Source organism: Dipteris shenzhenensis, chromosome 16, assembly GCF_047967505.1.
Source record: "Dipteris shenzhenensis isolate YYH24624 ecotype China chromosome 16, Dip_SZ_1.0, whole genome shotgun sequence".
Lineage (NCBI taxonomy): Eukaryota > Viridiplantae > Streptophyta > Polypodiopsida > Gleicheniales > Dipteridaceae > Dipteris > Dipteris shenzhenensis.
Genome location: NC_141611.1, coordinates 10281093 through 10295609, shown reverse-complemented (window position 1 = coordinate 10295609; position 14517 = coordinate 10281093). Strand labels below are relative to the sequence as shown.

Here is a 14517-nt window from a genome sequence, read left to right as displayed (position 1 = left end):
ATCCATTTGGTAGGCAAATAGAGCTAAAAGAACATCCACACTGTGTTCACTTGGCATACAAGCTCTAAAGTTTCAATCTTAAATGTGCCATAAAATTTGGACCTTTTGGGATTCATTTACTTGACAATAGAGGTAGCATAGTCATTTGGGCTGAAGTGTAACTCTAACCTCAAGGATTTTAAGGGGGGTTGAACTTGATGGAGCATTTGGATGACCCTAAGATCTCACCACATAAGTACATTACATTATATAAGGGGTTGGTTGGTTGTACTCTCCCTTCAACATATATTTTAATATTGTGAGATGCAATAGGGTAAAGAAGCTAAATATTGAGTAGGTGCTAGAACAAATGCATACATCCCCTTGCCCAAGTTTCGATGTTCATGTTCTTCTTTTTATTTAATTCATTAATTTACCTCTTGAAACAGTAATGAGATTTGTAAGGTAAGGGACTTTGAAGATCACATAGACTTTTCTAAAAATTTCTCATAATTTCATTAAAATGTAGCTTGCAATGAAAATAACCATAGATCCCATAGCTTGGCGCCATCTTCCTATAACTCATTATGAGAATACGTCATGTATATACATGTTTCACATGAAATGTGTAAGGAGGCCTTAGTTAGAGGTTGTTCGGTCACCATTAAAGTTGAATAAGCATTGTACAAAGGTGATGTATGCAAGTTCTCTCTAGGGAAGGTTTAGTGAGAGGTTATTGCGTTCACCATTAAAGTTTGAATGAGCTTTCTACCAAGTGCTTTGTAATAATAAACCTTGTTTGTGCCCATGTACAATTCTGAGCCCTTAGCCTGGGATGAACATAATTGTTCTCCCTTTATGTTTTGCTCTCTATAAGAAATATAACAAAGAAGTAATACAAGGAGGGTGAGAGTAGGTGCTCCAACGTGGTTGGGATGAGGGCAACAAGAACGTGGAGTCCGGGTTTGGTAAGATTATGTTGGTTTCATTGTTAAAGTTGGCATGTAAGCAACGCTTTGATGTGGCTCCTCTAAACCTTGCATATAAATATATCCCATATATACATTGTGCGCACCATAATATCATCGTTCGTCCATGGAGATCTCTTGCCTCCTCAAGCTAGCCTTGGCCTTCACCCTCCTCCTGCCTTCTTCCAATTATATGCACGTCTCTGCAGACATTTCCTGCTCAGATGTCACCACTAATCTTGCCCCCTGCTCGTTCTACTTCGAGGGCACCATTTCTTCTCCTCCTTCCAGCTGCTGCTCCGGTGTTCAAAACCTCTACACTCTCGCAAGCACCACCGCAGAGCGGCAGGCCGTTTGCAAGTGCTTGAAAGCCGACATGCAAACCTTCAATCCCAGCGCCACTGCTGTCTCTAGCCTTCCCACCCAATGTAACGTGAACCTCGGCTATCCGATCAGTGTCGATATCGACTGCTCTAAGTGAGTCAAACTGATCCCTTGAGTAATGGTTAGCATCTAGTGACCTTCCGCCTGTCCTATATCGACAGTGGTGTGTTCTAGAGCTTTGTCAATGTATGCCTCAATAGCGCTTTTTGTACGAATTTGTGCTGCTCTCCGCCACAGACCTCATAATATTACATTTAAATTTCAAACCCCGTCTTGCTGTATCTGATGTTTCATTACCGTATTGAGATCGTTACCTTCCTCATGTTTTCAGGATACAGTAAACATCTGGAGTACGTAGCGACAAATAAATGTTTACAGCCATCATCGTCATCGAAGTCCCAGCGCAAGGAATAAGAGACTGCCTATGAATTCATTATAAGAGTATACGCAATTGCACTATTATGTAACCAACGTGGTTCTAAGATCCGTGATGAATGGCAAGATTGACGTTTGTACAAGCATCTAGCTAACCTGATAGTAAAGCGGGGGATTTAAAACTCTCTCTCTCTCTCTCTCTCAGACACACACACACACACACACACTCGTGCAGCTCACTATTATTTTCCATAGAGAATGACGGTATGTGCTTCAAAATCAGGCTTTGCATTCATAATAATAGTAAGCATTCCTTCACATTTCCAAGTAGAACTTGTCACAAATTTTCCAGCCGTTTAAATTCTCAACGTGAAGGCACAATATGATGTGGCAACTAATACGATTCCATGTTGATAGGGCTAGTGTGTTACATGGCACGTCTATTTTGACCTGGTAGATAACCCATGTCAGCTAGTAGCTACGTTATCTTGAGACATGTCTTTATAGAAGCATGAAAGGATAATGATTGTTGCTAAAATGAGGCTATGGTGATGAGGCAAGAGTGATGGGATAGAATGGTGGCCTGATGAATCATGAGAGTCTACTAAGTGAGGAAATGAATGAACATAGGTTCGTAGAGCTTCATGTGGCTTGCATGTGTAGTTGGTGGTGGCTGAAGGTTAAGGCTTATCCTGACAAGACATAATGAAAGGGCCTAGGAGGTACTCAAAGGGTGGTTGAGGTGATGTGACCTCCAAGAAAATGAAGGACCCAAGTAGCTGATTACCAGGGTGGAGCTCGATGTTGAGGAGCATGGCACAAGCTAGAGATAAAACCAAGGAGGGATGGTGTTCCTTGACTATTGGGCTACACGGGTAGTGCCTCAAAGCTAGCTGCATAATGCCACATGCCTCACGGGAGGAGCCTGAGTTGCTTAGAGATCATGCTAGCTGATACATCACTAAGCTATGATGAGCTTGAGAAGATCCAATGTAAGTTGACAATTGCTCCCTCAATTGCTACAAAATTTATCCTTATACTTCTTCTTGAAAGATTTCTCCTCAACTCCTTTTCTTCTTGTAAGCCCTTAAAAATCTTAAGTAAAGGCTCACGCTATGTCTTTCCACAAAGTTCTCTTCCTATTCCAAAAACATGTCGTCACTCATAGAATCAGAATTTTGTCACTATAGCTCCATTTTAGGAGCTGAATAGAGGAAGGGGAAAATTCCCCATTATACAGTCAATAATGGAGAGGGAACACAATGCCTCAAGAGGAGGTCTTAAACTCACATGAAGTGTAGGAGCATTTGCGACTGTGATACCCTCTTGAAGATTCAGATGGACAGTGTGAGAGGGAAGAGTCGTAAAAGATCGCTATCTATACACCATTGAAATGAAAAAAGGGATAGATATTACATCTTTACCTTTTATTTTTAGTGTTAAGGTTTGTTCCATGAGCCCTATGTGGTTCTTTCTACATGATCAAGATATTTACACCATTCTCAATAAGATAATCTATCCATATGGTTATGAAGACATTGTTCATGCTTTGAGTTATTGTCGAGGGAGACTTAATGCTTTGTCTCTTTGTAGTTGTACAATTGTTTTACCTTTTGAATTGATCTCGTGAGCCATCACTTGTATTTTTCAAAGTTTTACTAAACGTCTCTTTCAAAGTTTTCTTTTTTGATTTTTTTAATAAAATGAGATCTTTTAAAATTTTCTTCAATAGATCTTTAGCTACTGCTTTTGATCCTTCTCAAATAACTTCATGATATATAACTCAATTGGATATATAAATCAATTAAGTCTTCTAGACCTTGGTTTTGTAGAACTTTAATCAAAGGCTTTTCACAAAACAAGGTCTACACTAAAGTGCTCAAAGGGAAATTAAAGATATTCTTTCTTGTTAATAGGATATTTAAGGTACTACAAAATGAACTTCACTAAAGAAAAATATAGACTAGGTAATGAAATGGAATCTCTTCTAAATAGGTCTTCCTTACATAAATAAAAAGTAGAATCCTAGAAACTTAGGGTCACAACCTAGCCTAAGATTATGAACTTGGTATGATACAAGTAGAGTACAAATGCATACATCTTCTTTTATATGCCTCAAGGAATTCCCTTCTCCATGAAGTATGGGTCGAGACTCATCAAAGTAAAGGATACATTCTCTCTTTCTTATTTTTCAACATATTCTCTCCTTTTTTAACTTCAACCATGCACTATACCTTCTTTCTATCTTGGGGCTTACTCATGCTTGCTTCGTGTCTCCTTCGTGTATCATCAACATTATTCCTTTCATTTGTGTATGTCTCATTCTTCTAAAAGCTCTTTCACTTTTCTATTTTACCACTCTATTACTAATTTGGCTCACTTCATAATCACTCCTTATATTTTATGCACTTGTGCATCTCACTGCAATTTCACTCTAACTCCATACCAAGCATGGAGTTTTGTCTTATTTCCTAAGACTATGCACAAAAGTATGGTACAAAATTATGAAGAAACTTTGCACCAATTGGAAAGATCACCATTATTGAGATAGCTATTGCCCTAGTGGGTCAAATCTTGATGGGGTGTAGCCAGCCACAACTTTTTTTTGGGGTCGCATACAATCGACATTAGTTGATGGGACTACGAAATCGGCACTGGATGGTGCAATTTTCCAGCCGATTTCCAGATTATCTTGGGATAGAAGGCATTGAGTGCAAAGTATTAGAGGTTAGAGCATGGTGATTGGTTTTGGAGTAGGACCTGTGAGCTAAAAATCCATGGTTGGAGTCTCTTAATGTGAACAAAAGGTTCGATTGAAAGTCTACCGAATTTGAATCATAAGCTTTGATAGGTTAGAATTTGAAGATATGTATACGACAACTTGTAATGTCTAGCATATGAGAGCTTGATGAAAGCTTGAGTAATGACGCATCATCTAGGAGTAGCATGTGGATGGTGATCCTCATAGGTTCATGGTTTGCCTACTAGTTGGTGTGATTCATGGTTTGCTTAGTTGTCTCATCATAGAGACTCATTGGTTCATACAAAACCTTTGGCTGGACATAGAGATTTCATTGGACCATGCAAGGAAGCTTTGTAGCAATTGGCTGGGCTGTGCATGCATGTCGCATAGGTGTAAGTGGATGTTTGGTGTGGAGACTTCATGGAAGTTCTAGGGGTATCAAACTGAGGTGATTTCTACCAATACATATATGTGATTATGCCAATTCAATTGGTCTCTTTGTCACGGCCATGAGCCGGTGTGCCATGCACCCTTAGATAGTCTTGTCTTGTTCATTGAGCAACTGCTCCTTGACGTCATTAGGTTCCATAGATCAAGAGAGTCTCATTGCAATATTGCAACAAGGCTGTTTAGCATGAGCTACTGGTTGATTGTCCTAAACTAAGTTGAGTCCTTAGTCGCGTCTACATGCTATTGTATCTACCAACAAACTTGGTAGAGGTGAGGCAAGGTCTTTGATTGTGTCGATTGATTATATGTATAGAAGTGTTTTGGTTTCATCTTGGTTGATTCTACAACTACGTGCTTTATCATTGCATGTATTCAATCTGTGTATATCTGAAGAGTGGATCTCCTTGAAGAACATTCTGCAATTGCTAACGTAGCAATCAATGGTAAGGAAAATATACCCAAAAAGCATAGCGACAATCAAGAGCTAGAGCTAGGTCATTTCCTAGACGAGACATTTGGAGCATTTATTGCAAATGAAATAGTAAAAGTTCAATAATTATCCTACTTTGCAAACCTACTAAGCTATACCTCGAAGTCGGGAGTTGAAATGGTGATGATTTAGGAGGACAATAGTGGCAAATTGGATAAAGAATCTCTATCTCAAGAGACACCACTAGAGAAGTAGAGGAGACCTTTTTTCAAAAACAAGCAGAAAAGGGTCATGCCTCTTGAAATTGATTAGCATGCTAGGTTAAAAAGAGCATAGGAGAAGGAGAGCCCCGAATGGAAGGCGTGAGGTTGTTGATCTATGATGATTGCAAAAGCCTGGGATGAAAATGGAAGTGCTCCAAAGAATCTGAGCACCAAGTGAAATGAAAGATGTCTTTAAAAAACTTATTGTTGTTACAGGCCATTGTTACAAGCCAGTTAGGCTTCAAGAAGAGTGTCTCCCTCTAGCAGGCCATTGGTATTGTCACTCACAAGCTAATAGGGTGGATTACAAGGAATCCATTGTGTCATGCTATCTTACACTATAAAATCAACATCCTAAACCCTAATCTCTCATTTTTCACTATTTCCCAAAACGTAACCTCCCTCCTCCCAGCTTTGACAGCCTACATATTCCTAGCCCCAGCATCCAAAATGCCAACAAACCCCCAAAAGTGAGTGGAATGATTATATTATTTTTGGATTCTTTAACATTTTCATTGTAATTCATGATATTAAAAAGTTGTAATTAAAAAAATATTTTTTGGAAATAAATTAATGCACTCATCTAGATCTGATCCTAGGGATCAAATCTGCATGAAGCATGCAACCATATGTGTGGCTGATCCAACCCCTAGGATCAGATTAGCATCTACATGATCGCTAATCCAATCCTAGGGATCGAATTCTAGCATGCGACCTTGTGGAAGGCTACATGCTAATTTGATCCCCAAGATTGGATTAACATGCTTTGTCATGCTAATATGATCCCCAGGATCGGATTAGCATGCAATCCATTTGGTTTTACATACTAAACCGATCTTGAGAATCAAATTAGCATGCACCACATGCTGATCTAGTCCCTGGGATTGGTTTAGCATGCAAAACCAAATGGATTGCACATTAATTCAATCTCAAGGATTGGAAGCAAACTAGCTTGTTCCCCTTTAGGGCCTCTTTGGAATTGTTTAGCAAGTTACAAACTTTCGGTCTTGATCCATGGGAGGATCTACCATGATTTGACAAGCATGAATTTGCTTGCCAATCCAATTCCAGGGATCAGATAAGCATGAGAGACAGTGTGTTGTTACACACATATCCGATCCTTGGGATTGGATTTGATGGAATATTTCAGTTTTGTGATCCTCTAGATGATTTTTCTACTTTTTTCATGAGAATTTTAGGAAAACTTGTGTGGTAGTCCCCTATCCACTTCCTATTGTGTAGCTCTAGAAGAATCTGTTGTGCTATGGTAAAGCCCCACAAAGATGATTTCCAAAAGGTAAATATTGAGCCTGCAACTTGCACATGGTTGAGAAAGGGTTATTGCCTTTATAAGCACCTTCTTATCTTGTGTGTGTGTGTGTGTATATATATATGAATCATTGTAGATAAGGATAGATAAGGCCTTATTGTCTTATTCAAGGATTTGGATCAATATGTCTTGAAAATTCACTGCCTTTGGATAATGCTTGGAGGTTTTTAGTCTCAAATTCAAAAACACCATGCTAATTCTATTCAAAAGAAGAGAACTGCCATTGCTCACCACCACCACTATTGGAGATCAAGTAAGATATTTTTGCTCTCTCTTGTCCATTTATTTTCATTCGTCATGGAAAAGATTTGGCATACGGTGTTTGATATTTTCCCAAGGGATAGAATTTGTTTGCAGGAGCCATACACAAAAATAAAAATTTATAGATTTGGGTCACAAGAAAGTGGTTGATATTGGAGGTTTGAGTGCTCGATTGGCAATTGGATAATGCTTAAATAGTAAATGCAAGTTGGAGGATGCATAGGTGTGCCTCTTTGAGAACATTTCAATACCACCTAGGTTGCGGTGTAGGAAAAGTGTTGCGCCCATCGGATATCCTTTGCATGGTCGATCGAGCATTAAATACTATTTTTTCTCTAGTGTCATGCACATCCGTAAAAAAACACGCTGCTAGGTATGTTATCCGATCAAGCACTTATGGGATGGGTGTGCCACTTTGCATCTAAGTCAATTCCACCTATTTGAAGGTATGTGCAAAGTATGTGCCCATCGGATATGCTTTGCATTTTCGATCAAGCATAAAACACCGTTTTTGCCTTAGTGTCAAGCACATTTGTAAAAAAACACGGTCTTAGGTGTGTTATCGGATCAAGTACTTATCTAACCGACACACCACTTTTCATGCAACTCAATAATACCTAGGTTGAGGTGGGTGCAAAGTATTGTGCTCATCGGATGTACTTTTCATGGTATATCACGTATTAAACTCTGTTTGTGCCTCAATGTCATGCACAACCATAAAAAACACGCTTTTAGGTGTGTTATCCGACCAACTGCTTATCAGATGGGTATACCACTTTGCATGCAATGTAATACCACAATTTTTGAGACTCATGCAAAGTATTGTGCCCATCGGATATGCTTTGCATTGTCAAACAAGCATTAAACACTATTTTGGCCTTAGTGTCATGCACAACCGTCAAAAAATGCGGTCCTAGATGTGTTATTCGACTAAGTACTTATGGGATGGGCACGCCACTTTGCATGTAAGTCAATAATGCCTAGGTTGAGATGTGTGCAAAGTATTGTGACGATCGAATATGCGTTGCATTGTCGATTAAGCATAAAACAATGTTTTTGCCTTAGTGTCATGGACAACAACCAATAAAAAACATGGTCCTAGGTGTGATATTCTAAAAAGTACTTGTCAGATGGGGGAGCCACTTTGTAAGAAAGTCAATTTCAACTAGGTTGATGTGCGTGCATAGTATTGTGTTTATTGGTTATGCTTTGCATGGGGGATCACACATTATACACTGTTTTCCCCCTAGTGTTATGCACATCCGTCAAAGAACATGCTCTTAGGTGTATTATCATACCAAGTACTTATTGAATGGGCGTTCCACTTTGCATGGAACACCAAACCACTGCTTTTGAGGCACGTGCAAAGTATTGTGCCCATCGGATATGTTTTACATAGTAGATTGAGTATTAAATGCCGTTTTTGTCTTGGTGTCATGTACAACCGTCAAAAAACACGATCCTAGGTGTATTTTTCAAAGAAGTACTTATCGGATGGGGATGCCACTTTGCACACAAGTCAATACTGCCTACGTTGAGGAACGTGCAAAGTCTTGTGTCCATTGGATATGCTTTGCATAGTCGATTGCACATTATACACCATTTTGTTCCTAGTATTATGCACAATCATCATGAAATACGTTTGGAGGTGTGTTATCCGAACAAGTGCTTATGGGATGGGTGCACCACTTTGTATGCAAGTCAATATGACCTAGGTTGAGGCGTGTACAAAGTTTGCGATAATATTAGAAAATTCTCGGTATGTGTATATGTGTGTGTGTGGGGCAAACAATTTTGATACAACAAAGTAAACACCTAGTGCACAAATTATGCACTTCATACCTTAAGTATCGTGTCAAAATAAAAGCTAAAATAAGCTTGTTGATGAGGATAAATATGCCCTTGAATAAAAGCACAGTTGTTGTATGACCACAATAGGATCGCTTTGACACCTGTGATTTTGCCCACATGTAAGTTTGCAAATAGTATAAAAAATCATATAATAATATATTAATAGTTTGCAAATGTGTATAGCAAGTGAGTAATGGGAAGTGGAAGTGGGAGTGAGGAGGGAGGAGTGGAATGGGAGAGGGAAGTAATAGGGGTGTATGATAATAAGTATAAAAAATAGTATAATAATATATTAATAGTTTTCAAATGGCAAGTGAGTAATGGGAAGTGGAAGTGAGAGTGGGGAGGGAAGAATGGAATGGGAGAGGGGGAGGTAATAGGGAAGTAGGATAATAAGGGAGTGAAATGAGTGAGGGGAGTTAATAGGGGATGAAAAAGAGGAGGGTGAGATGGGGAAATATGGGATTTTGGGAAACGGGAGGAGTATGGGACGTGCTGGAAATGTGGGATGGGAGTGGTGGCAATGGGGGAGGAAGAAGAAATGGATGGGGGGAGGGCCAATGCAAGATTGGGATGAGGGATGGGGGTCCAATGGGAGAGGGGGAATAATGGGAGCCAATGGGAGAGGGGAGAAATGAAAAGCCAATAGGAGAGAGGGGAGGGATGGAAAGCCAATAGGAGAGGAGGAGGAAAACCTTATTTTTCTTATATATAGTCTTCCTTCTTCATTCATTCTCCCCTCATTTCATTCATTGAAGCAAGAAAGCAAGAAAGCAAGGACGAGCAAGAAAGCAAGGAAGGAAGAGCAAGAAAGCAAGAAAGAGCAAACTTACAAACTTTTTCCAGGTACTTGTAAATTTTTTTGATTAATTCTTTATCTAGATTTTTTTTTTTTAATTTGAAGAGAGAGAAAGAAAGAAAGAGAGAGGAAGTAGTGAGAGAGAGAGAGAAAGTTTAGAGAGAAGGAGAGAAGCCTTGGAGGCCGCGACCTCCAGGAGGAAGAGGGAAGTGGAGGGGGATGAGAGGGAGGAGCCAAGGAGGGAGGGAGGAGCCGGGGGGGGGGGGAAGGTCGAGGGAAGGGGGGATGGAGGGGGGGGTCGAGGGAGGGAGGGGATGGAGGGGAGGGTTTTTCCTAGCGGCCACGGCCGCCAATACGGGAGGGAGGGGAGGGAGAGGGGGGGTCGAGGGAGGGAGGGGATGGAGGGGGGGCAGGGAAGTAGGGGATGGAGGGGGGGAGAGGGTGTTGAGATATCGAGCTGCACTCAAGATATGCCAGGGTGACCGTTGTGTACTTATGTCCCCGACTTGTTAGCTGGAGATGCGGTTGGTACACCGCCCACGAATAATAGCTGGATGATAGCTATCCTTATCTACTATAGTTTGTGGCTCAGTTAGTATGCCACCTTAGTTAGTTGAGTTTGGTTTGAGACCCACATATAGGGTTCTTCTATTTCTTTGTACTAGAGTTCTTTTGGCTTACACAACTAAGAAGAGGAAAACTGTTTTCAGCCTCCACCTTTGTGTGTATTCCCCCATTTGTGATTGTGAGAAAGCCGCAAGTGAGACTCCTTCCCTCTCTCCCACTATCTTCACATGGTATCAGAGCCTTGTTCGTGGTAAGGAGCTCAAGAAAGCAAGCCAAGTTCGTGGTGTCCTGGTAAGAGGACCAGTGTTGCTTTCCTATTTCGAGTTTGGGAGCAAATCTCTGCAGGTAGCACAGCCAGAAGTGCAGGAGTGCACTGTTTCAGATTGAGACGCCCTTCGCGGTGTGACTTTATTTTTCTGATTTGAGGCCGTTTCGGGGCTCGTTTTGAAGGCGGAAGTTCTTCGCAGGCACTCAGAAAAAGGCCCTATTTTTTGCTGTGCGACCACTGCGCGGCTAGTCGGTGGAAAGGTGGCGCAGAAATTGCATCGTATCCCTGTGTGCAGAGATATTGGGAGTTGCAAATTCATGCCTATTGCCTGTTGATGCAAAATCGTCACTAGGAAGTGACTGTGTGGTGAAATACCACTCTCGTCGATTTTGCAGATCTGCCCGTGTGAGGCAAAAGCTGTGTTTTTTGCAGTGACAGAATATTTTGCAGTGTTCTGTAATGGCATCTGATTCTCTTTCACAGATTGTCACTGAAAAGCTTGACAAGAACAACTTCCAGGCATGGAAGTTTAGAATGACGAATTTCTTGATCGGAAAACGCTATTGGGAATTCATTACAGGAAATGAAGAAGAACCTATTCTTCCTAATGTTCCCAGTCAACAGGAAATGCAGGCATTCAAAGGATGGCATGAGAGAGCCAGGAAAGCTATGTACTAGCTGTCTATCAGTATTTCGGACTCCATGATTGTGCATATTCAGGATGCAAATATGCCAAAGGAGGCATGGGATACTTTGGCAAAAATGTATAGCACAAATACGCAAGCCAGGAAAATGCAACTCAAACAGGAGTTGCACAATGTGCAGAGAGAAAATTTGAGCATAAATGACTACCACATGAAAGTGAAGAAAATTGCAGATGCACTTGCTTCCATTGGGTCGCCAGTGGATGATGATGATTTGGTTTCTGTGACCTTGAATGGTCTAGGAAAGGATTATGCACAGTTCCGGACATCCATTGCCGTCCGTGAAAACTTTCCTGATTTTGAGGAGTTGATTACTCTTCTAATTTCTGAAGAGCAGAGAAATGGGGGTGCATCTTCTTCAGCAGGAACTTCAAAAGAAACTATCTTCTACTCAAATGCTGGCAGAGGTAGAGGCAGAGGTAGAGGAGGCTGATCTGCAGGCCGTGGTAGAAATCAGAATATGCAGCAAACGCAAGAAAACCAGTCCTATGCAGGAGGACGTGGTAACTCTAGAGGCAGGGGGAGCCAAAGAGGCCGTGGTGGATGGCAGAGAAGCCAAAATGTAAACAACAATGTTGAATGCTACTATTGTGGCAAAATGGGTCATATGGCTAAAGACAGCTACAAAAAGCAGAATGACATTATGAGTGGAAAATTGCAGCAAGGCAATTATGCATCCTCTAGTAGACAGGGCGATGACAGAAATGAGCATTTGTTTATGGTGCAGCATATGACAAATTCTGTAACAAGTGCAGAAGAAAGCAATGATGTGTGGTATGTTGACTCGGGTGCGTCAAACCACATGACAGGTCACGCTGAATGGATGCAGGATGCAAGAAAAATGGAAAAACCAAGATTTGTGGAGACTGGTGATGATACTGCACATCCTATTGTGCAGATTGGCAAAATTCCTTTGTCTATGCAAGATGGGAAAAAGAAATACTTGTCTGATGTATTTCATGTCCCGAACATCACCAAGAACCTGGTTTCTGTTGGTCAAATGGTTGAGCAGGGCTTGCAGGTTAGATTTAATCCTCATGGATGCTTTGTTGAGGATATGAAAAATAATGGTCGCTTGATAGCAAAAGGAAAGAAGAAGGGCAGGATGTTTACGTTGGATGCAGACATGCCTGAATTGAGTGCAGCAATGTTTACACATGGGACCGGTGTAGTTGCAGATATTGATATCTGGCACAAACGCATTGGTCATGTTAATATACAGCGACTAAAATCAATGCAAGCCCAAAATATTGTTGCAGGATTGCCTAAATTCAAGGTTGCAGAAATGCACAAGGTTTGTGAAGCCTGTCAATTTGGGAAACAAGCAAGGAAACTTTTCCTAGGCATGTTCAAGAGAGTAAAAAGCCATTGGAATTAATCCACTCTGATGTGTTGACTACAAAAGCTGCATCTATTGGAGGCTATCACTATTTTGTCACATTTATTGATGACTTCAGTAGAAAACTGTGGGAGTATTTTATGAAAAAGAAAAGTGAAGTGTTTGGGCACTTCAAAGCTTTCAAAGCTATGGTTGAAAAAGAAACAGGCCTGCAAATAAAATGCCTAAGGTCAGATGGAGGGGGAGAGTACCTCTCAAATGAGTTTGCAAGGTTCTTGCAGGAGCATGGTATAAAGCAGCAATATTCATGCAGTCATACCCCACAGCAAAATGGAATTGCAGAAAGAAAAAACAGGCATATTGGAGAGGTATCTCGGGCTATGCTAAATGAAAAAGATCTACCAGATTATTATTGGGCTGAAGCAGTTGCTACAGCAGTCTATATAATGAACAGGACTCCCACTGCAACAATACATGGCATGACGCCAGAGGAGATATATACTGGTAGGAAACCAGATATTTCTCATTTGAAGATTTTTGGTTGCATTGCCTATGTCCATGTGCCAGATGAGTTGAGGTCCAAGTTGGATCCAAAAGCTGAGAAGTGCGTCTTTATTGGTTATTCTCTGCAGCAAAAAGGGTATAGATGCTGTAACCCTTCTACACGTAAGTTCACAGTGAGCAGAGATGTTGTTTTTGATGAGATGAGCAGCTAGTATAAACCAGTAAATGTGATGATTGATGTAGATGCACAAAATGGTATTGCTGCACAGAATTCACAGCAGCAATCACAAAATATCAGTGGACCTGCAGTGTCCTCTAGCAGTGGTTCACATACTTCACCATGGACAGGTAGATTGAGATCAGGAGAATCTCCTCAAAGCAATGCAGATAGTGGTACGCAGGTATCACGAAAAGGAAAAGAGAAGGTAGATCAGCCCATGTTTGATGTGAATGCAGGTCACTCTTATGTGGATGGTGAATACAGTGGCTCAGAACAGAGCATTGATGATGAGTTGGGTATTCCTTCTGTTGTTACACCTGGAGTAAGGAAGACCAGGGATGTTTTGAGAGCACCTAGAAGTGAGCCTATTTTGCACAGGTCTACCAGGGTTAGGTATCCTGTGGATAGGCTGAAATATGATGGATTTACAGCCATTCACTATGCCTATATGGTCAAAGTGATATAGGAACCAGAACCCACTTCTTTTGAGCAAGCCATGGGAAATGAAAAATGGGAGAAAGCCATGGATGAAGAAATGGATGCCTTGGATGCTAATGCTACATGGGAATTGGTGCCTTTGCCTAAAGGCAAGAATGCAATTGGTTGTAAGTGGGTTTATAAGATCAAGCACAATGCAGATGGTTCTGTGAATAGATACAAGGCAAGATTAGTTGTCAAGGGGTATGCACAAACATATGGCATTGATTATGAAGAAACTTTCAGCCCGGTTGCAAGGATGGCAACCGTAAGAGCAGCGATTGCTATGGCTGCATCAAAGGGATGGTCTTTACATCAGATGGATGTAAAGAATGCCTTCTTGCATGGTGATTTGCAAGAAGAGGTCTTTATGGAGCAGCCAGCAGGTTATGTTCATGCTACTCATCCTGAGTTTGTTTGCAGGTTGAAGAAAGCCTTGTATGGCTTGAAGCAAGCACCTAGAGCATGGTCTGACAAGATAGGACAGTATCTTGTCACTATTGGCTTTCAGATTTCCAAGGCAGATTTCTCACTCTATGTGAGAAAAACAGAGAAAGGGATTATGCTGCTGGTCATTTATGTTGATGATTTGATCATCACAGGTG

General features: G+C 40.9%; 1 protein-coding gene across 1 annotated transcript; it reads left to right on the top strand.

Annotated features, from left to right (window-relative positions):
* Nucleotides 1-1068: 1068 nt before the first annotated feature.
* Nucleotides 1069-1850, top strand: LOC147892533 (non-specific lipid-transfer protein A-like). Its single transcript, XM_087387817.1, has 2 exons — nucleotides 1069-1424; nucleotides 1663-1850. Exons 1-2 carry the CDS (start codon nucleotides 1075-1077, stop codon nucleotides 1670-1672), a joined length of 360 nt encoding a protein of 119 aa, XP_087243943.1. The 5' UTR covers nucleotides 1069-1074; the 3' UTR covers nucleotides 1673-1850.
* Nucleotides 1851-14517: the final 12667 nt, after the last annotated feature.